This window comes from Mirounga angustirostris, unplaced genomic scaffold (assembly GCF_029215605.1).
Source record: "Mirounga angustirostris isolate CCGP_5_RB_7025 unplaced genomic scaffold, mMirAng1.0.hap1 SCAF_1, whole genome shotgun sequence".
NCBI lineage: Eukaryota > Metazoa > Chordata > Mammalia > Carnivora > Phocidae > Mirounga > Mirounga angustirostris.
Window position 1 is genome coordinate 125,532,716 of NW_026991709.1, and position 20,401 is coordinate 125,553,116.

Here is a 20,401-nt window from a genome sequence, read left to right on the forward strand (position 1 = left end):
CTGATGTGCGGGCTTGAAGTAGCTGAGCTCGCCTGTGTGTGTGTGTGTGTGTGTGTGTGTGTGGATGCGGATTTTGACAAAAGTCAGTGACTGGAACAGTGACTTGGAGCACTTTGAAGTAGCCCACATACCCTCTCATTGTGCAGACACAGTGGGGAGTAGTGACCCCTCCTTCCCCTAAGACCACAAGGTCAAAGCAGGGCTGGGCCAGGAGCATCTCCCCTGACACCCATCTAGGCGAGGGATTGACGGAGATTTGGTTTCAATTCTGAAAACGGGGCTTGTGGAAAACTGTTATGTGGCCAAGTGATTCTTCTTTTGCTTTTTATAAAGCTTATTTACTTCATTCTAAAGTAATATTTATCATTAAAATCAGAAAGATGTAGAAAAAAACAAGATTAAAAAAAAAAAACCCGGGCGCCTGGGTGGCTCAGTTGGTTGGGCGACTGCCTTCGGCTCAGGTCATGATCCTGGAGTCCCGGGATCAAGTCCCGCATCGGGCTCCCTGTGCGGCGGGGAGCCTGCTTCTCCCTCTGACCCTCCCCCCTCTCATGTGCTCTCTCTCTCTCATTCTCTCTGTCTCAAATAAATAAATAAAATCTTAAAAAAAAAAAAAAAAACCCTCACATTCCTACCATGGAAAGACTATCTTTATTAACTTTTTTTTTTTTTTATAATTTCTTTTAGTCTTGCCTGGTGTTGTCCAAACCTTGGTTTCCTGGATTTATCTAATATGCCAGCAACAGGAAATCCAGCTCCACAAAACTTAAACCATAAAGAGAATCTATTGGCTCACAGGACTGCAAAGTCCAGATGCAGAGTCCTGGTGGCAGAGCATGAAGGACATGGTTACAGGCTTCAGTGACCTCCATCCCACATTCCCACTCCTTCTCCCTAGAATGCCCCAGGCCCCAACACTGAGGGAGGTGCCCCCCGCTGCTGGCAGTCTTGGGAGAGAGTGCGCCGTCCTGACTGAGGGACTGTCCAGCAGAGGGCCAGAGCGGCGAGGCCTGGCCCCCATGCTCCCACCCACCAGGCCTCATAACCTGAGAGTGAGGAGGGGTGGTACTCCAAAGGAATGTCAGGTGCTTCCACCCGAAGTGGGACAGATTCTGGCGGGGGCCCACAGCAGATGTCCACTCCTTGGTTATCATCCTACTACTACAGCCAGAGGGAGGTTCTTGGGCCCCGAGCCCCTGCAAGGATTAGCCCTGCATGCCAGTGTGAGAGGGCTGTGGTCTCCCCATCCTCACGTCCAAACCCTCCCTAGATCCCCTCCTCAGCCTCCTCTCCTGCTGGCTTCACAGGGGAGCACTGAACATTCTCTTCCTGAATCCCCAGCAGTGTGCTCCCTCCCTGTGACCCATGACCAGGGAGGAGGCTTGACTTCCAGTGACCTCATCAGGTGACTCAGTGCACAGCGAACACGGCCCAGGGTGTGTTAGGGACCCCGGGCCCAGGTGAAGGGCCCCACAGAGCTTTACAGGCCCTGCAGTCTACAGCTGAGAAAGCAGTCGATGCTGCCCGAGAGCCAGGCGAGGGGCGGGGCACAGCGCAGGGACAGAGCAAGGACAGAGCAGGGACAGAGCAACAGAGGAGGTCATTACCAGAGCGATCGCTGCCGGCCCGCAGCCTCCGCATCAGCGCTGTCCGGCTGGGAAATAAGGTCCAAGATGAGCACCTACGTCCCCACCAGTCCCCGAAGGAGAGGTGGGGAGAGGCAGGCTCTTCTGACAGTCGTCCCTGCTCTGTCTCCTGCGGGCGGCATCCTGCGATCCCCGCTTGTGTTTGTACTTGGTCCCTGCCCCGAAGGCTCACAATCCACTGATAGAGGCTCAGTCCAAACAATGCAGGGAGGGCGTGTGCCTGGTGTGTGCCCTTTCCCCGAGGGAGAGAAACAGGCCCTGGGAGACAGGGAGGGCGTGTGAGGCGCATAAGGGAGGGAAACAGGGGACAGAGGCCTTCACGACAAGCAGGGAGGCTGCAGACCTGGACGAGTAAAGGAAAAGGAGAAGGGGGGGCCAAGAAGCAAGACAGAGGGAAGAGGAAAAGATCCCTTCCGGGAAGCAAGGGTGGGTCAGGTGGGAGCAGGAGACCAGACCTGGATTCAGAACCAGGGAGAGGGCACAGGGAGGGATACAGGTGGCCCAGAGGGACGGATGATCAAAGGACTACTGGCCATGTGGGAAATGAAGAACACAGAAAAGAGGCTCAGCTCACTTCCCTCACCAGGCCGACCCAGCTGTGGACGAGGTGAGGGAGAGGTGAGGAAGAGAGGGGCACCTCCAACCGGGAAATGCCAAGAAGGCTTTAAGGAGGCCTGTGCGTGAGGGTACATGTGTGTGTGTGTGTGTCTGTGTGTCTGTGTGTCTGTGTGCTGGGCTCCTGAGGAGGAGTGGAGGCCAGGACTGGGACTGGGACTCCCAGACTCTCCCATGCAAATGTAGAGGGGAAGACAGGGAGGGCAGAGGACAGCAGGGCCTGCAAGGACACCTAATCCTGTAGTTGCCTCCTGGACCCAACATAAGGGGAGGATGGGGCTCCAGACAAGCTTACTTAGGGGGTTGGACTAAGGGTCGCCTAGGCTCTACTAAACAGAAGTCTTTGGGAAAATGTCATTATGGAGAAAGCAGGGCCTCCTAAGGAGAAAAGCGGGGAACAGCTGAGGAGGGAGCAGGGACCCATGAGGAAACCTCTGCTGAGTAAGGAGAAAACAACAGTAGTAACAGTGATGGTGATCATTAGTGAGGGCATGTGTTCACTCCTCATACAGCTCTAAGTGGCAAGTGCCACCCAGAGAGGTTAAGTGACTTGCCATAGGTCACACAGCTAATAAGTTGACAGAACAGGGAGAGAACAAGAGGATAACCCCTCCTTTGGACTGTGAAGTCCAATACCTCAATTACACAGGTGAGGGATCCAGCACTCCCCAGGAAGGTGCCCATGCAAGGCCTCTGACCTACAGTCCTGGGGGCTGAGTTGCTTCAAGCAGAATTAGGGGTAGGGAACAGGATTTTGGATCAAGGTAGCCACACTCCATGGCATCCTTGGACCAGCCCTGAGTTGGCTCTCTGAGCTCCAGGGCTTGGTCTGGGCTGTTGGGGATAAGGAAGACCCCAGGGTCCCCAGTACCTAGGTGGACTCTCCAGCTGGAAGAGTCATGCCTTTCCTGCTGGGGCACTGGTCTTCCTCTATTGGGGCTGAGAGGGATATCACTGGGGAGGGAGAAGGGACCTAAGTGGTAGAAATACAGCATGAGGACTGATTTTGAATACCATAGAGAAAAATATCTAAATGTGTTCAAATTACACTGTTTGCAATCAGTCCTAAGGCAAACTTTTTATTTGCAAAAAGTTATTCAAGTCGTTATTTGTAAAAGACAAAACTTAGAGACACCCCGAACATTCAACACCAGCTCTGGGTTTAAATAACTCCTCGTTGCCATTCAGAGAGATGGTGATGAGCCCTTCTCAAAATGGAACAATGCTTATGGTCAAAGAGTAGGAGACAAATAGTACCGTGAGTTTTCTAAGTGAAAACTTACTCACTGGGAAGAATTAGGAAAAAACAGAAATTCCTCAAAGCTTAAATAGTGGTATGGAATGATGGGTGAATGAAACAAATAGTTTCTCTCTCCTAGTAAAGACACAGTTGAGTTATCTTTGGAAGGGTATAATATAAAGATTAATAAAGTTTAAAAACAAGCATCACTGCAGAGACAAGGCAGTGGTGTTCTGTCTACTCAGGAACATTCAGATGACGGGATCTGCTGGGTCCCGGGCTGCACAGGGCCAAGGATGATGTAGGTGCCCACTGACTGAGCCATGTGTGAGCCCAGAAGGAGCAAGAGGCCGAGGTGAAGTCTGAGCTCTCTGGCGTGGCTGCTTATCACACAGGTGTGGTGATGAGCGGGCACAAGGATAACAGGCTCTGATAAGCATCCCTCCGCATGACCTGCACTGAGGTGGGCGGGGTGCAGAGGCTGGGGCCAGACTGGGGCTCCTCACCCACAGGGAACAGACATGGGAGGGATGCAGGGTGAGGCCTATTTAAGTTTCTCTTTTTCCTGCCCTGCTGTGCTTCCTGCCAAAGCAGAGCATGACCTCCACTGACTGAGACTCGGAGAGCACAGCCCGGCCTTGAAAAGCCTTCCCTGGAAGCACATGGAAATTCTGTTGCTGCGTGCCCCAGCCTGTGCCAAGCGTTGCTGTGCCCCAGGTGATATGCAGAGAACCTGGGGTCCCAGGAGGCGGGACCCCCTGGTGCTGTGGCACCCTTCCCTCTTGTCACGGCATTTTCTCAGGGAAAGGGAGGGCAAAGTCGGCCTCAGGTCCTGCGAGGGAGATGTGGGGCTGTTGGAGTGTAGGGTGGGCTCTATGTCACCATGGAAGAGAGAATGGCATGCAGTAGGTGTTGCAGGAATGGGATGTGCATGGTAGAGAGGAGCAGAATGGAGCGGGGTCTTGGAGCTGGATCTAGGAGGGCCACCGCGGCCTCAGGCGGTGCTCAGACCTCACTTAAGGAGAGCACTCCAGGCCAGTGGTGCTGGCAACAGAGGTTGGGAGGGGGCAAGGGTGGGCAAGGAACCAACATGGGCTTTGGACCCCTAAAGAACCATCCTGTGGGGGAGGGGGGCTCTGACTTGGCCTGCCTGCACGCTGTGACTCGATCTCTGTGAGCAAGAACCTCCAGGAACTGGGATTTTGCACTGGGCTGCCAGTGTCTGGGTCCTGGCTCTGCCACGTACTAGCTATGTGTCCTGAAGCAAGTTATTTTACCTCTCTGTGCCTTAGATTATCCAAATAAAAAGTGACACTAACAAAAGTAACCCCTTTCATTGGATTGTTTCGAGGATTAAATGAATCAATGTTGTACTGGTACCAAGTACGGACCGTCAACACTGTGTGTATGTTAAATAAAAATACAAACTAGTGGCCAAGGTGGCCCACGGGGGAGCAGGCTGCCGCATGAGGGGCAGTGACAAAGCGCTAGACAAAGCCGCAGGTGTGCCCTCCACCTGCCACAGGTGGGGCGCAGTCACTGGGGGACCTCCCCCGCCATGCCTGCATGTGCGCAAGGAGCGGGGCGGCCAGAGTTAATTCATGAGCACTTGAGGGAGGATTCAGATTGCCGGGAGTCCCTCATCAGTGGCTGCAGGCGGACTGATAAACATACCTAGGGGACCCTGGCGGCCACCGGGGAGGACAAGGTAGACAAGAAGCCTGGGGGTGAGCGGTGGGCAGAAGGGACGGCCCCAGGCAGTAGGGGTTTGACAGAGAAGGCTTGGAAGCCTCAGGACAATGAGGTCTTCCCCAGTCACTGGGTCTTTTTGGAATTCAGCTAAGCTCAATTCCATTTAGGAGACGTTTTTTAAGCAACAGGGAATGCTGGGCCCAATGAGGGACAGAAAGAGAACTGGCACAGAAGCTCCCAAGGAGCTCACAGCTGAGTTGGAAAAAGAGACATAGGGCCCACTTATTGCCGTCGGCACTGCCAAGCACCATAGCAACAGCCGCTGGCGCCGAGAGCCCACTACACGCTTTGGAACAGCCCCCCAGCCACGCGTTAATATCTCCGTCTTCAAGAGAAGGCACTGGGGAGCTGGGAGGTTAAGCAGGCCATCTGAGGTTACCCAGCTGAAGAGAAGGGTGGTCAGCATCTACGTCTGACTGTAAGGTCTGCGCCCTTAGCCACCACATGTATTGTCCCTACTGTCACTGGTGATAATAAAGGCAGAGACACATTGTATGTGCTAGGGGAGAGCCCTGAGCCGGAGTTTATTCATCTGTAAAGTGGGGAGAGTGACATCTAGTTTCTTGAGAGACAAGGGATGATGTATGTGACAGGTCTGCACCATGCAAGGCATGTTTCTACTCCTGCTATGGAGGCCCAGAAAGGTAGTAACAGGAGCTGCTCTTGAAGCGTAGAAGCCAAGCACTATGCGGCTGGCAGGGGAACAGAATGAGCAAAAGCCCGGAGGTGTGAACATGCAACTGGTCCAGCATGAGACCTGAGAAAGCAGGAGATTCAGGCAGAGGGGAGAGCCCAAAAGCTGCTGATAGCCCCTTTCCAGTTCCTCTGCAACACACATAATCTGACCTCTGCACAAACTACCCACCAGAAACACTCTTGCCAAGGTCTTCAACGCCAGCCTGTTGCCAGCCCATTGGCCATTCTTAGGTCTTATCTTCCCTCCTCCACAACCTGGATGTGTTCCTGATCTTCTCTTTGAAACACCACGTCTCGGCTGGCTTTTTACCCTGCATGCTGGGTTCTCCCCTGTCTCCTTTGCTGGATCCATCCCCTGTGCCACCCCTGAATGTGGCTGTGGTCAGTCGTGGGCCTACTTCTTGTCAACAAATTCTCACTGGGAGACTCATCCGTTCCCGGGGCTTACCCACCGCCTGCATGTGGGATGTCCAAGACCCGATCTCTAGCTCAGCACCCACCCTGAGCACTGGACCCATATACCTCTCTGCAGGGCTTCTAGACCTGCATGTACTCCAGGCAGTTTGAACTCAAAATGAGCCCAGAGGGGTCCTGCATCCCCCCAACAGCTGCTGCTCTTTCTGGGTTCTCTCCACCAGGGGTTGGCATCACTAATGCAAGCCAGATCCTGGGAGTAACATTCCCTCACTAACACCTGGGTGCCACGTCCTGTCAATGTCTCTCGCATCTTTCTCTCCCCCGCACAACATCCCCACTGCTACAGAACACACCTTCATCATGGCTCCTGGGGCTCCACAGAACGCCCCATTGCACTCCTACCCAGCTGCCAGAGAGGTCTCTGTAAAATGCAAATCTGCCCAGGGCACCCCCTGTCCAGAAGCCTTCAGTGGTCCCCACTGTGTTGGGGATAAGGCCCACACTTCAGAGCAAGCCACTCAATGTTCCAGCCTCTGTACCACACATTCCCACTGTCCCTGGGTCTCCAACAGGACTGAAACCATGGAGCAGATAGGTTTACCTTCCTTCACCCCAACCATCCCAATCCTTCCAGTCCCTAGGCCTCAGCTTGAGGCTCCCTTCCTCCAGGAAGCCTTCCTACTGCCCCAGAATGAGTTAGGGCCCCTCTTCTGTGCCCCTACAACAGCTGTGCATGACAGAGAGCTATGCTCTCTTTCTACAACACAATAATGCTTTCTCTTCTTGCTCCCCACCTGAGACCATGGAGTCTTTGAAGTCAGCAACTGTCCTTGTGCTTTATTTTTCTATGGTGCTAAGAAATATTTGCTGAAATCAAAGGATTTGGGAAGGATCTTAGAAACAGACCCTGGGGGTGCTTTTAGGAAATGGTTACTCTTTGTGCAGACACTGAAAGTTGAATACACTATATCCTTTCTCCCTTTTTCCCTAACATAACCCCAATTTTGTTCAGGAGATAGCAATAACATAAACTACATTTCCTAGTCTCCTGCGCAGAGGGTAGCCATGTGGCCTAGTCTTGGCCAACAGGACTTAAGAAAAAGTAGCTAAGTGTGCATGGGAGAGATCGGCTTCCCCGCTGTGAGCACAACCCCTTCCTGTTTCCTGTCTTCCACTTCCTTCTTGGAATTAAGAGAAGAGGCTGGAGGTGGAGCGGCTATCTTGTGACAATGAGCTCACCACACTCTAAGGAATCCTTCGGGGCCTAGGTCATGACCCCTGGACTACTACTATCAGGCTTCTTACTACGAGACAAATAAATCTCACTGAAGCCACTTTGGTCAGGTCTCCATTACATTTAGCTAATTGTAAGGGCAGATAAAAGCAAATGACCGTTGGTGAGCATTTCTGAATAGGCCTTTCCTTTGGAGATGATGCTGGTCCTGACAGCAGGCAGAGGGCAAGATTAATGGAGTAGGATAAAATGAGGGTTGGAGAAGATGACTCTCCCCGGGTTTCTATCAGAGGACCATGACAAGGCCTCACTCAGGGTTTGAGGAAGAAGCTCCAGGCATCGCAGGCCCAGTGTGCCTGTGACCAGGGCCTTCTCTGCTCTGAATGAAATGAAATGCTCTCTTCTTTCTCTTCTCATTGTGAAATGAGGCTGCTGGACTAGATAACTTTTCAAAGGGCATAGTGCTCCAAGTCTGGGCTTTGGAGTCAGGCCGAGCTGGGTTTGGGTTCTAGCTCCATCACTTACTAGCTGTGTGTCTTTCAGTCATTTTTTTTTAGTTGACCTCTCTAGCATCATCATCTGTAAAATCCAAATTGTAACAGTACCTATAACTGTTGGACTAATGCTGGGGTTCTAAGGAATCACGCATTTAGACACCCAACAGAATGCCTGGCACAATACACCATGGGTACTGCAGCGTGCATTGAATGCTCTGGGTGGCAGATGTCCTTGTGTTCCAAGTTCTCTCAAAGGGTAGACTGGTGACTTGGAGTTTCCTGCCTGTTCTGGGTCTGAGGATGCTGCAGGGCTCTGGGAAGCCTCTCTAGATGCCCTTTACTCTGTGGGTGAGTGAAGTGGCCAGAGGCTGCCCACTGTCCAATGGCTTTTCTTCCAGCACACATGCTGTTGTGTCCAGGGTTCTTGGACCGCAGGTGGATAGGGGAAGCCCACAGACAGAGGACAGCCCAGACCAGGCCCAGAAAGGCTTTGTCCTGTGGGTCTTTGTCTTATCCAAAGTTTCGCGGGTATTGAAGCTGGGCTTGTGCTTTTCCTGGCAGTTGAGTGGGCCTGCACAGGACTACAGGAATTAGGGAGCTGGAAAAATACCTCCAGAATTGGATTCCTTACTGCAGCTGCTTTTGGCATAACTTTCTTCTCCTTGTCTTGAAAAGCCTCACCTTCTTTCTCTTCTCTGCAGTAGGAATCCTGGTGGAAAAAATCTTGGGGAGGGGGGGAGGAAATAAAGCCGCTGTTCTATTCCAGCCCTGAGAAGGTCAGTGGGGTGCGTCCCTCATGTCCACGGGGGGCCCTCTCTCTTGGCCGCAGTACTTCAGGCCAGACCCAGCCATGCTGACACTTGACAGCGCCTGCAGTTTACCCTGGCTCAGGTCCAGAGAGTTCGCCCGGGGCGGCCCCCTCTCCAGCGCAAAGAGCAGTTTAAATATAAATCAGTCCTCGACACAAACAGCCTCAGCGAGTCTCGGAGCCATCGCCGGAACTGAGAGCCCAGGTTTTCGGCGAGTGCAAACAAGCAGAGACCCGCTCCGTAAATCTCCCCGAGGGCGTCGGGAGGCGCGCCGCGGCACCCCTCTCCTCTTGAAAATTCGGCGCCCCGTCAAGCCCCCTGGCTCCCGTTGGCCCCTGCAGCCCATCTCGGCTCTCCTGCCCCCGAAGCCCTGCCAACCTCTTCTCCGGTCCCCTCCAGTCGCCCGCCTGTCGGTGCCCGCTGCACCCCCCGCCCCGCCCCGCCCGCCCTCCAGGCCGCCCCCACCCGCCTGCCGGCTCCCGCCCCTCCAGCCGCTACCTCCCCCTCCCCGGGGCCCGCCGCCCCCCGCCGCCCAGCCGGGGACCTTCTCGGGGCGGTCAAGCCTCGCGGGTCCAAGCCGGGCTCCGGGAGCAGAGGCGACCCCGGGCGCGGAGCGAGGTCACGCGCGGTCGGCCGCCGCGTCCCACCTGTCTGAGGGGGCGGCCGCGGCGGGGGCGGGGGCGGGGGCTCGCAGCGCCTTCGACAGCCGAGGAGAAGAGGGAGGAGGGAGAGCGCGTTTCATCATCGGCGACGGCGGCTGCCGCTTAAAAACTTCTGGGCGCGCACTCGCTCGCGCAGTCTCCGCGCTGCGAACCTCCTCCGGCGGCCGCGGCCGCTCTCACCAGCCACCCGCGCGGCCGCCCCCGCCCGAGGCGCCCGGCCCCTGCTCGCCCCGCCGCCCGCCCGGGCCCTGCCGCCGGCGCGCCGCTGCTGCGTCCCGCCCCGCCGGGGTCGCCACCATGGGGCTCTGGCCCGAGCCCGGCGCGCGCCGGGGCAGCGACGCCTCCTCGGGCCGAGCTGGCCGCTGTCCCCGCTCGGTCTTCAGCAACATTAAGGTGAGCGCAGAACCCGCGACCGTCGGGGCCCGAGCGGGCCGGGCGAACCTTCGGCGGGCTCCCGCGTCCGTCGGCGCTGCGGGGCCCGAGGGGGACGCCGGGGCGCCGGGGCTTCCGCTCGGCCCTCGGTGCCGCGCTCAGGGACGCCTCCCCGGGGGCCTGGCGGCGGGCGAGGGGCGCCCGGACGGAAGATCTCGTGCTGGGCGGTGTGTGCGTGTCTCCGTGTGGTGCGCGCGCTCTCACGCCCTCCTCGGGGCAAGAAACAGGACAATGACCCGACCTGCCTATTGGGTCAACTCTTCCCAGGTGGCGTCCTGCCCTTTGAAAAAGAACATCTCGCGGGGGACTTTTTCGGTCTCCTGCGGGCAGTTAACTTGGGGAAGGGGTGGGTTTGGAGGTGCCGGGAGATGACAGGCTGTGGTTCCCCTGAGATGGGGGTCAGAGCCTAACTCATCCTGGGGTGGGTGGCAGAGGGGACGTTCTCCTTCCCCAAAAGCTGCAGCGCCTGGGCTCTGCTACCTCTCCGCGCTGCTGCCTGCAAAGTTCAGCACTCCCTCCCGGGGGTTGGCAACCCACACAGCGTGCTTCCTGGTCTGGAAATGGCCCCAGGAAAGCGGCAGGCCCTCGCAGTGTGTCCGTAACACCGGAGCAGGTGCCTCCGTCCTGGCGAGTTGTTGGGAGTGGGTGAAGAGGGGGTGTAGGTGGCCGAGGGGTGAGGACACTCTCGTCCCCAGGGGGATGGGGAATGCTCACCACTTCCTCACACGTCCAGGGCGACCTGGAATAGTTGAATCCACACTCAGGCTCTTTTGCTGGTTCTGCCTGGGCAGAAACAACTGAGAGATGCACCTCCTGAGAGGCCAGAGCTGCTGTGGTGAAGACTGCAGAGCCCACATTAAGGCTCCTTGAGGGTAGTTGCGGGGAGGGAGGATGGTCCAGAGAGGTTCTGTCCAACAATCATACAGTCAGATGGGGCTAGGTAAAGCCTCCAGTGGTGCAATTAACAGGAGGATGGGGGAGAGGTGCTCTGTGGACTGATTATGTGAGTGTTCACCAGAAAGAGATCTGGAGGTCACAGTGAATCCCACCCGTATACTTACTCATATTGTTAGCAGTGGAGCTGCGATCCCCACTCCTGCTTCTGCTCTGGCCCCACACCACAATAAATAAAGGCTGAGTTGATTCCATGGTTGGATGTAAATAAGACACAGAAATTTTGAGATAGTTTCAGATAGTCCTCAAATTGCCTCACCTTTGGCCAGACCTGGATGAGAACACTGTGTGTGGTTTTGGTCCCACCATTCAAAAGAGTCTTGGAGAAGTTTCAGCAGAGAACTGTAGAAAATTTGGTGTTTATAAATTAGGGATTGGGAGGAAAGGGTGGGAGCAGCAGCTGGGTGGTCCGAAAAGGAAGAGGCCCAGGAGAGAGTCAGGGTGGGGGCACATCTCCCTATTTCACCAACAAGGGCAACAGAGGTAGCTTGTCCCAGAAGAGTTTTCTGACAGTGAGGGTCACCCCCCATGAGATTGATCCATCTAGACCTGCCCTGAGTCCCTAAAATGAGTTTATGGCCACAGTTTCTTTGAAGATCTATAAAAATGAGATTATGTATCATATGTTGATGATTTAACCACACATGCCTGAGGCCTGGACCCAGGCCAGTTGGCCTCCTAAAGGTTCATACCAGTTAAGAGTTTTTCTTAACTCTAAAAATCAGATTCTCTTAATTATTACCTCCACTGATCCATAGTAACTCTGAAACCAGAGTTTAGAGAGACTTCCACTTAGCTTCTCTTAATCAGCCTGAAACCAGGAACAATTTGGATATCTCAAGGCAAATCTGGGGCCTGGAATTCCATTAGTTAAACTCATATAAGCCTTTTCTTCCAGAGGACAGTAATGGTTGTCTGGGGAATTGCGATTTGCTGGGAGATTCCCTCCTCCCAATGAGAGGTTGGGTGATTGCTCTGCATTCTCTCCCAATAGGTGATGGACTGCATGTGTCTTGTGAACATGTGTGACATGGGGGCTAACAGGGGACACCCAACCTAAGGACCCATTCTTTTCCTGGGACAGACTAACATTGGCTTTATGACATTCCTGCCAACCATATGGTTTAGGGGAAGGGGATGAGGCCACAAGATGTAGATCCAAGTCAGTCTAACCTCTTACTAACTAACACATGGGGGCATTTCTCACCTTTCCTGGGCATCAGAGTTCTTATATTAAAACAACAGCAACAAACAAAAAACAGGTACTATGAATGATCCCCACCTCATGGGGGCTCCTTAAGGATTATGTGGCATGAGGCACAGGAAACCGATTTTGTAAACCATGTAGGACTCTCCAGGACTGGCATCAATAAGATGTCAGTTTGCCTCAACAAACAGGATGCACGTTTAAACACCATTTAGGATCTGTTGTTCCACCAGTTATGCCTCACATGAGGCATAGTTAATAATTAAGAGAAACTACAGTTAATGTCCAAAATAGACGTAATAGTAGCTAACACTAATGGAGCTATCTGGATGTACCAAGAATTTGGGATATATTCCACCCATAATTAATCCTCATTATGACTCTATCTAGTGGATACTATTACTGTCGCCATTAATGATGAGGAAAACAAGGCTTAGTGAGGTGTGGACACATAGCCAGACAGGGGTGGAGTGTCGAGGAACCAGGTATGGGAGACCCCAGGGTCAGAGACTAACGGCCAAGCACCCTGCCCTCACCACCACATAGTGCTGCTCAATCTTGGTTGAGCACTCAGGGATACCGGAGGTATGCTTGTTCCTAGGGGTCAGTGCTTTCTTCAGGCCCTGCTGACACACACATCCCAACTGGGAGCAGGGGTCGCTGTCATGGCTATAGGATGGATGTCCCCAGTCAGTAACAAGCTCATCATACCTTTTTACTCTTCACAACTCTCCCTAAAGAGCCTGGTGACTCTCACTTATGGGGTGAGGTTTTTGTACTCTCTCCTGTAGGAGTAAATACAATTGTATTTATTCTGGAGACAGTCTGTATTGCCTCTGGCTACAGGATTCTTAAGAAGCAGAAGACATGCTCACTAGTCATTGACAGAGAGAACAGTTCAACATCCAGAACTCTAAATTAAAAACAGATTCATTCATCGATTATGGGGGTAGGGGTGGGGAGGCAGGAGAAAGAGCCTTTGTGGCTAACGCATCCTGGCAGCCTCAAAGAGATCTGTTGCTTCTTGAAATGAAATTTGGGGGACCAAACTGAGGTTATCTTATAAAAGGAGTAGACCATTGGTAATTGCTGCCCAAATTTCAGGAACTCCCACACCTCAGGCCCCAGCGCAGGGAAATAGTGTATATCCTGTCAGTGAGGGAGAGTCCAGTGGGGATGGAGGGCATGGGATACATAGTGGGAAGAAAGGGACGGACAGATCTCACAGCTTGGCCTATGTGGCCCAGTGACCTCTGACCTGGGAGGGAGGTCCAAAATTGAGGGAGAGGTACTTTATCCTGGCCTGTGTCTATAACTTCCTAAGGCCTCTGACCCCCAAATGTGGGGAGACATCTTGGGCTTAATCTCTTGGGCTTAACCTCTTGGTTTCCAGAGGAAAGTGCTATATCCCACCAACCTGACTATTCATGCTTGGGGAAAACACTCTCAAAAGAATCCCTGGGGCCAAAGAATTCCTTAACTGGCCTCATGGATTAAGAGGTGCCCACTCTTCCTGCCCCAGGGCTGGTGGGTATTTCTCTGATGTTGAGGACAACATTTATCTATATCCCCTGAGAGGGCTTGGCTTGCCCTGCTTATATATGGGGGTGTGGGGAGGGGAGAATAATAGGAACTGGTTGGGTGGGGGTCACAGGTCACTCAGACCCTTTTCTCCTGTGATGATGCTCAACGCCCTTCTCCTGGTGATGAACTGGGACCTATACTGCCACAGAACAAAGGGAAGACTGATTTATGTCTCACAATATGGATCGCTGATCTTATCTCTTTCTGATCATTCTCTTTTGTCTGTGACAGTGACTTTGCTTCCATTCTAGGAGATCCAGATATGATGTTGGGATGCTGGGTTGGGAGCATGGCTTCCCCTCACCTTCTTTTGCTCTGTTTGTGAAATGCGGAAGAATGTGGGTGGTTCCCAGTGCAGACCTCATTCCTCCTTGTTCTCCCTCTTCACACCCCTGCTTGGTTACCCCTCCCATGGGTTTAACCACCTCCAGCCCTTGCTTCACCCCAGTTTCTGGCCTGTGGAGAGCTCCAGTTATGTGCTGAAGCCAGAGAGCTTGGGCATGGTGAAGCTAAGAAGCTTGGGACGCTCTCGGGCAGTGGCCCCCATTTTATATCATAAGTTCATGACCGTGTACTTGGGCATTGCACTCTCAGTGTCTGTTGAACAAGGACATAAAGAAATAGCTATGTGAATTTACACTTGTCTGTACCCCACAGGACCAGCACAGATGGGTTGTCACCATGGTCCTTGGGGGCTCCTTTTGAGGGGCTATGGGAGAAAGCTGAGTTCTTAGTACCAGACAAAGCTTGATTTATTTTGAGTTTTTAAAAAACTTCTTATTTTGAAACAATCATCTATTCATAGGAAAAATAGTGTGGAGAGGTGCTGTGCACCCTTCACCCAGTTTCTCCCAGTGGTTCTGTCTTAATTCTGCACTATAATACCAAAAGCAGGGACTGGACATTGCTATAATGTGTGTGTGTATTTTCATGCCATTTTGTCACAAGTTTGGATTCATGGAACCACCACCCTACTGCCTCAAGACACAGAACTATTTCCGTCACCACCAAGATCTCTGTTGTGCTACTCCTCTGGAGTCATGCCCACCCCCTTCCGCCTGCCTCCTATCACAACCCCAAATCTGTTCTCCAATACGATCATTTGTCATTTTGAGAATGTTACATAAATGGAATCATGCACTATGTAACCATTTGAGATTGGCTTTTCTCATTCAACATAATGCCCTTGAGACCCGTCCAGGATGTTGCTTGTATCAATAGTTTGTTCCTTTTTATTGTTGAGTTGTATTCCATGGTATAGATGTCCTATGATTGGCCTAAACATTCACTTATTGAGGGACATTTGGGTTGTTTCCAGTTTGGGGCTATTACAAGTAAAGCTGCTATGGACAATCATGTACAGGTTTTGGGGTAGACAAAAATTTTCATTTCTTTGGAGTAAATGCCCAGGAGTGCATTTGCTGGGTTGGATGGTAGTTGCATGTTGATTTTTTTTTTTTTTTTAAGAAACTGCCCAACTTTTTTCCAAAGTGGCCATACAATTTTACATTTGCACCAGTAATGTAAGAGAGATCCAGTTTCTCTACATCTTTGCCAGCATTTGATGTTGTCACTACTTTTTATTTTAGCCATTCCAATAGGTTTGTAGTAACATCTTGGCATGGTCTTCATTGGCATTTCCTTAATAGCTAGTGATGTTGAACATCTTTTCATGTGCTTATTTGCCATGTGTATGTGCTCTTCATTGAAATGTCTGCTTGTATAGTTTGTCCTTTGTCTAATCAGAATTTTTACTATTGTTTTGAGAGTTCCTTATATATATGAGATACAAGTCCTTTGTTAGGCATATGGTTTGCAAATATTTTCTCCCTGTCTGTAGCTTATCTTTTTATTCTCTTAACTGGGTCTTTCATAGAAAAAAATGTTTGGATTCTGATGAAATCTAATATATCGATTTTTAATTTTCTGGATCCTGCTTTTGGTGTATGCCTAAGAACTGCTCATCAAACCTAGTCCCTGAAAGTTTTCTCCTATATCTTCTAAAAGTTATATAACCTTGCATTTAAATCTATGATCCATTTTGAGTTCATTTTTGAATAGGTGTGAGGTTCTTTTTTGTTTGTTTGTTTGTTTATAGTTATCCAATTGCTCCTGCACCATATGTTGAGAAGACTATCCTTTCTCTATTGAATTGCCTTTGCTCCTTTGTCAAAAGCCAGTTGGCCATGCTTGTGTGGATTTATTCTGGGTTTTCTGTTCTGTTTCATTGATGGATATGTATATCTCTCTGCCAATACCACACTGTCTTGATTACTGTAGCTATTCAGCAAGTCTTGATGTCAGGTAGAAGCTTGATTTTTTTTGTCTGCAGTGGTATGTGTTTATCTTATGGTTACCATATTTTATAACCCATTCAGTTTCCCTTCTACTTTGTCTTTTAGGAAGATTTAAAGACAAATTTAAAGCTTGCTTTTAGTAACTGGATGGGATTTTATGTATCTCTGTGCTCCAGCTTTTCTTCTGGGCTCAGCTGAAGAGTCTTTTCCTTTGAACTTGATTTGTTAATTTATGATCCTAAACCTTTTTTATTCTCCACAACAGCCTTGCAAGGGAGGTTTCAGCATCTCTATTTCACACTTGAGGAAATGGAGGCTCATTCAAGACCACCTGTCCAGTAAATAGCAAGCAGGAATTCCCTCTCAGGGTCAGCTCACTCCCCAGCCCTCTTCTTCCCATGGCCACAGACTGCCTCTCAGTTCTGTATTCTCTCATCCATGAACATTTGGACCTGAGCTCCATGATCTCTGAGGTCCTTGCAAGTTCTCAGGTTCTCATCTCATGCTGTTCAGTTGCTGATGGAGATGAGACTGGGAGCAGGGCCAGTTGGGTCTGAGCTTTGCTGGGAGACCTGCTATGAAACCTGGCGGAAGTGGAGGGTGCAGACTGGCTTGTTGTCTTTGATCAATCCCCAGCTCTCTCAGTTTAGAGGACCTTGATGGATTACATTTGATCAGGGTGGGGAACGAAACCAAGGCAGGGAGTGTCAGGCTGCACCATGGGTTGAAGGATGGGTAGATACTCCAATGAGTAGTCCTCTCCCAGAGCAAGTCCTCCCAGCCTCTTTGTCCTGTTGAACAAGATGCTCAGGAGGCTCCAGGGAAATGCTGGAGGCTCTGGCATGGCTGGAGGGAGGAGCACCATCCTGGGACACTAACCCCAAATGAACTGGGGGACATTCAGTCTGGTCAGCATTGGTGCTGGCTCCCCACAGGGCTGCCCGCCGCCCCTCCCCACCCCACCCCCGCCTCCCCGAAAGTAGGCACACTAACCCTTTGGTAGACATTTAGTGTGCACCTGAGTCCTGTAGGAATCTGGGAGTTCTGGTAACAAGTTTCATTTTGTTTAGTCAAACATCAGTAATACCTACTTATGTTCCGAAGAATGTTACATCTAACACCCCTGGGAGATGCTGGCCTAGAGCACAGAAGGCCTCAGCTAAAATGCAGATGTCATTAGGGAGGGCTGCAACAAGCCAGTGTTTGTCCAGCCGCCCCACCAAGATGCCCTGAATTCTAGGAGAGAGTGAACAGGTTTCCACACAGGGGTAGACAAGAGGATGAGTGGATGAACCACGAGTATTACATTTCTGGGATATTTTATGTTTTATCTTAAAATCAAGTGAATTTTATATTTTCCTCCACAGTATAGCTATGTGTTTCCGAATATGTTGTATTTTCCCCCAAATCTTGGAGTAACATTGATGCTCTAGGAAGCTCTGCCATGTCTAGCTCGTGTCTCCCAAATGTGACTCCCAGGTAAAGCATACCAAGTTTGGGAAACACAACACAGGTAAACCTCAAGTCAGAACTAGTTTATCCAGTTAGTTCACCCAGCCAGCTTGTTAAGCCAGACGGAACGGTACCTAGAAAGTTTAAGTAGGACAGATACGGGGTGTGAATGTCAGACAATTCCTGGGTTGATCCCTGTGGGACACCCAGGAGATGAGCCAGCTAGAGAATGTACTGAGGTCCCTGTGGGCTTGGAGGAAAAGGATAGTGGCAGAACGGAAGGGTGGGGAGGACAGCAGGCTTCCCGAGTCACCCTTGCCCTACATAATGGGCTGCCAATGAGTTTGCAGGATGAAATTTTTTTTTTAAAGATTTTATTTATTTATTTAAGAGAGAGAGAGTGTGCGCATGCAAGAGAGCGCATGAGCCGGGGGGAGGGGCAGAGGCAGAGGGAGAAGCAGACTCCCTGCTGAGCAGGGAGACTGAGGCAGGACTCAGGCCCAGGACCCTGGGATCATGACTTGAGCCAAAAGCAGACGCTTAACCGACTGAGCCACCCAGGTGCCCAGGGTGGGATTAAAATGACCATTTTCTCAGTCTCTTTTACATCCTTCCTGTCTTGTGCCTCAGGCCCTTTTGAAAACTTTCTGCTTTGCCTTTGCTTCTCAGTGTATTTGAGGGAAGTGGCAGGAGCTAAGCATTGGTGCAGGAGCCTGGGGCTCACTCACTCATAAGCCTTTACTGAGTGTCCACCACGTGAGGCTCTGTACCAGGTATTACTGTTTGCACTTGGCTCCCTAAGAGGCTCCCAAGCTTCCAAGAAACAAGAGTCTGTAAATTCCCTGCCTCTCAACATGTCCACCGGCCTTATTTTGCCCAAGACTGAAGCAGTTTCTGGGACACAGGACTTTCAGTTTTAAAACTGGAGAAGTTCTGGACAGGTTGGGACAAGTTGGTCACCTTACTGCCTCCTTTGCTGTGACATTGTACAAGAATGGACTTCCACCTTGACTGTGGGGCAGAGGAGCCACCGATGGAGGGTCAGGGATGGTGTCCGGTGATGGAAATAAATCGCAAGGATCTATGGCAGGAAGGGATTGTATTCGTCCAGAGAGAAGACGAGGAGGAACCAGGACACTGGTGGTGGGGCTCATGGAGCAACAAGCCCCATTACTCCTTCTTATTTGTATGCAGAAGTCCTCCTACCCAGTCCTGCCTTCGTTGCTCATCATGATTCCTAAGCATTTTTAACATCTCATGGTATAGAATCCATACAAGTGATGATAAAACTGACCTGTAGAAAGATAGTGCTTCTTGGCTTATAGAATTATTCAATTTCAAAATTGAATGTGACGAGAAAGATCATCTGCTCAAAGAGGCAGGAATCCTCTTGATGATGTCCTTACCTCTGTTTGCATAGCCCTAGTAATGGGGAACTCACCACCTCACAAGGCAGGTCCAGGAACTGGTAGCACCACAGGCTTTAAGTCTCTGCTATGTTGAGCTGAGGTCTGCCCCTGCCCTTCCATTGGCATCCCCAGAGAGAAGCTAGCAAAACCCCCTCTTCCTGGTCACTCTCCTGGATATTTCCAGTAGAAAGCAGTCTCCCGGGTGCCTGGGTGGCTCAGTTGGTTGGGCGACTGCCTTCGGCTCAGGTCATGATCCTGGAGTCCCGGGATCGAGTCCCACATCGGGCTCCCTGCTTGGCGGGGAGTCTGCTTCTCCCTCTGACCCTCCTTCCTCTCGTGCTCTCTGTCTCTCATTCTCTCTCTCTCTCAAATAAATAAATAAAATCTTAAAAAAAAAAAAAAAAAGAAAGCAGTCTCCCCTCTCCCATAAGTCCCTCTAACTGGGGAGCTACTTGTCACGGATGAAATGGAAAGCCAGGTGGTCTGGACTACCCTCCTCTAAAAGCCAAACCAGGCTCTGAAGTTAGTCATTGCTAAGGGGTATGTGTGGTCCCCGACTCTTGTTGTCCCAGATCACAGAGGTTTTCTTGCTGGTTCTAGTCACTGCAAGGAGTTTGGTCACCACTCATGAAGGAACCTCCAGCTTTGTGGAGGCTGGTGGGCCCTGAGTTTCCTGGAACCAGCAGAGACCTTCCCATGATGGGGAACTCCATCCCATCAGGCCCTGCAAATTTATGCCCTCATGAGCTGTGAGGCCTGCCCAAGCCCATCTCTCACACTCTTCCTCCTTACCCCAATCTTCCTCTGTTCTCACCGCTAGCTCTCACTTCCCCCTGACTCTGCAGGCCTTCACAGAGTGTCCATGCCAAGCCTGGAAGAGCCCTGGATAAATCATTGTCTATCCTCTGGCCTCCAGCTAGATGACATCTCTCAGGAGGAAGTAGACAAGAGGCTCACTGGGGACTCCATCCTGACTTTATCACCAGAGGGCCCATCAGAGACCCTCACAGAGGGATCTGACCTAATGCTAGCAGGAACATACCTGTGGGATATACTCCAGGGATACACCCCACACATCCCTCCCATCCCCAAATGGCAGGGCCAAATTATTATAGAACCAGCTTTGTCTATTGGGCCATCTCCACCCCTGAACCTTGTCACTGACTTGGAAAGTGAGCCTACAGCGCCTTGTGGTTGTCCATTTCATTTCACATTGCCCCTGCTGTCAGGAGACTGTCCTCCTAGGCTCACCACAGCCTGGGGGGCTCCTTCTTCTTTGTACTCAGCATCCTAAGAAAGCACAGTCCCACTGAATCAACACGTGAACTTAACATATAAGCATGTAAAACTAACAAGGAGTGGGGACAAGGCTGTTTTGGTTGCCTGAAAATCACAAATATTCAGAATTCCCATCCTCAGCAATACATTTTTATTAGTAACAGTTACAATTTTCTGAGCTATCTTCACAAAGATGGATATATTTTATTACGGCATGTAT

At 51.3% G+C, this 20,401-nt stretch overlaps 1 protein-coding gene across 1 annotated transcript in view; it reads left to right on the forward strand.

The window, feature by feature from the left end:
* Positions 1 to 9,073: 9,073 nt before the first annotated feature.
* SLCO2A1 (solute carrier organic anion transporter family member 2A1) overlaps positions 9,074 to 20,401 on the forward strand; it is an 84,850-nt gene continuing 73,522 nt past the window's right edge. The window contains exon 1 of the mRNA XM_045903755.3: positions 9,074 to 9,961. Within this exon, the coding sequence (XP_045759711.1) occupies positions 9,866 to 9,961 (96 nt within the window). The 5' untranslated portion in view covers positions 9,074 to 9,865. The remainder of the gene's footprint in view (positions 9,962 to 20,401) is intronic.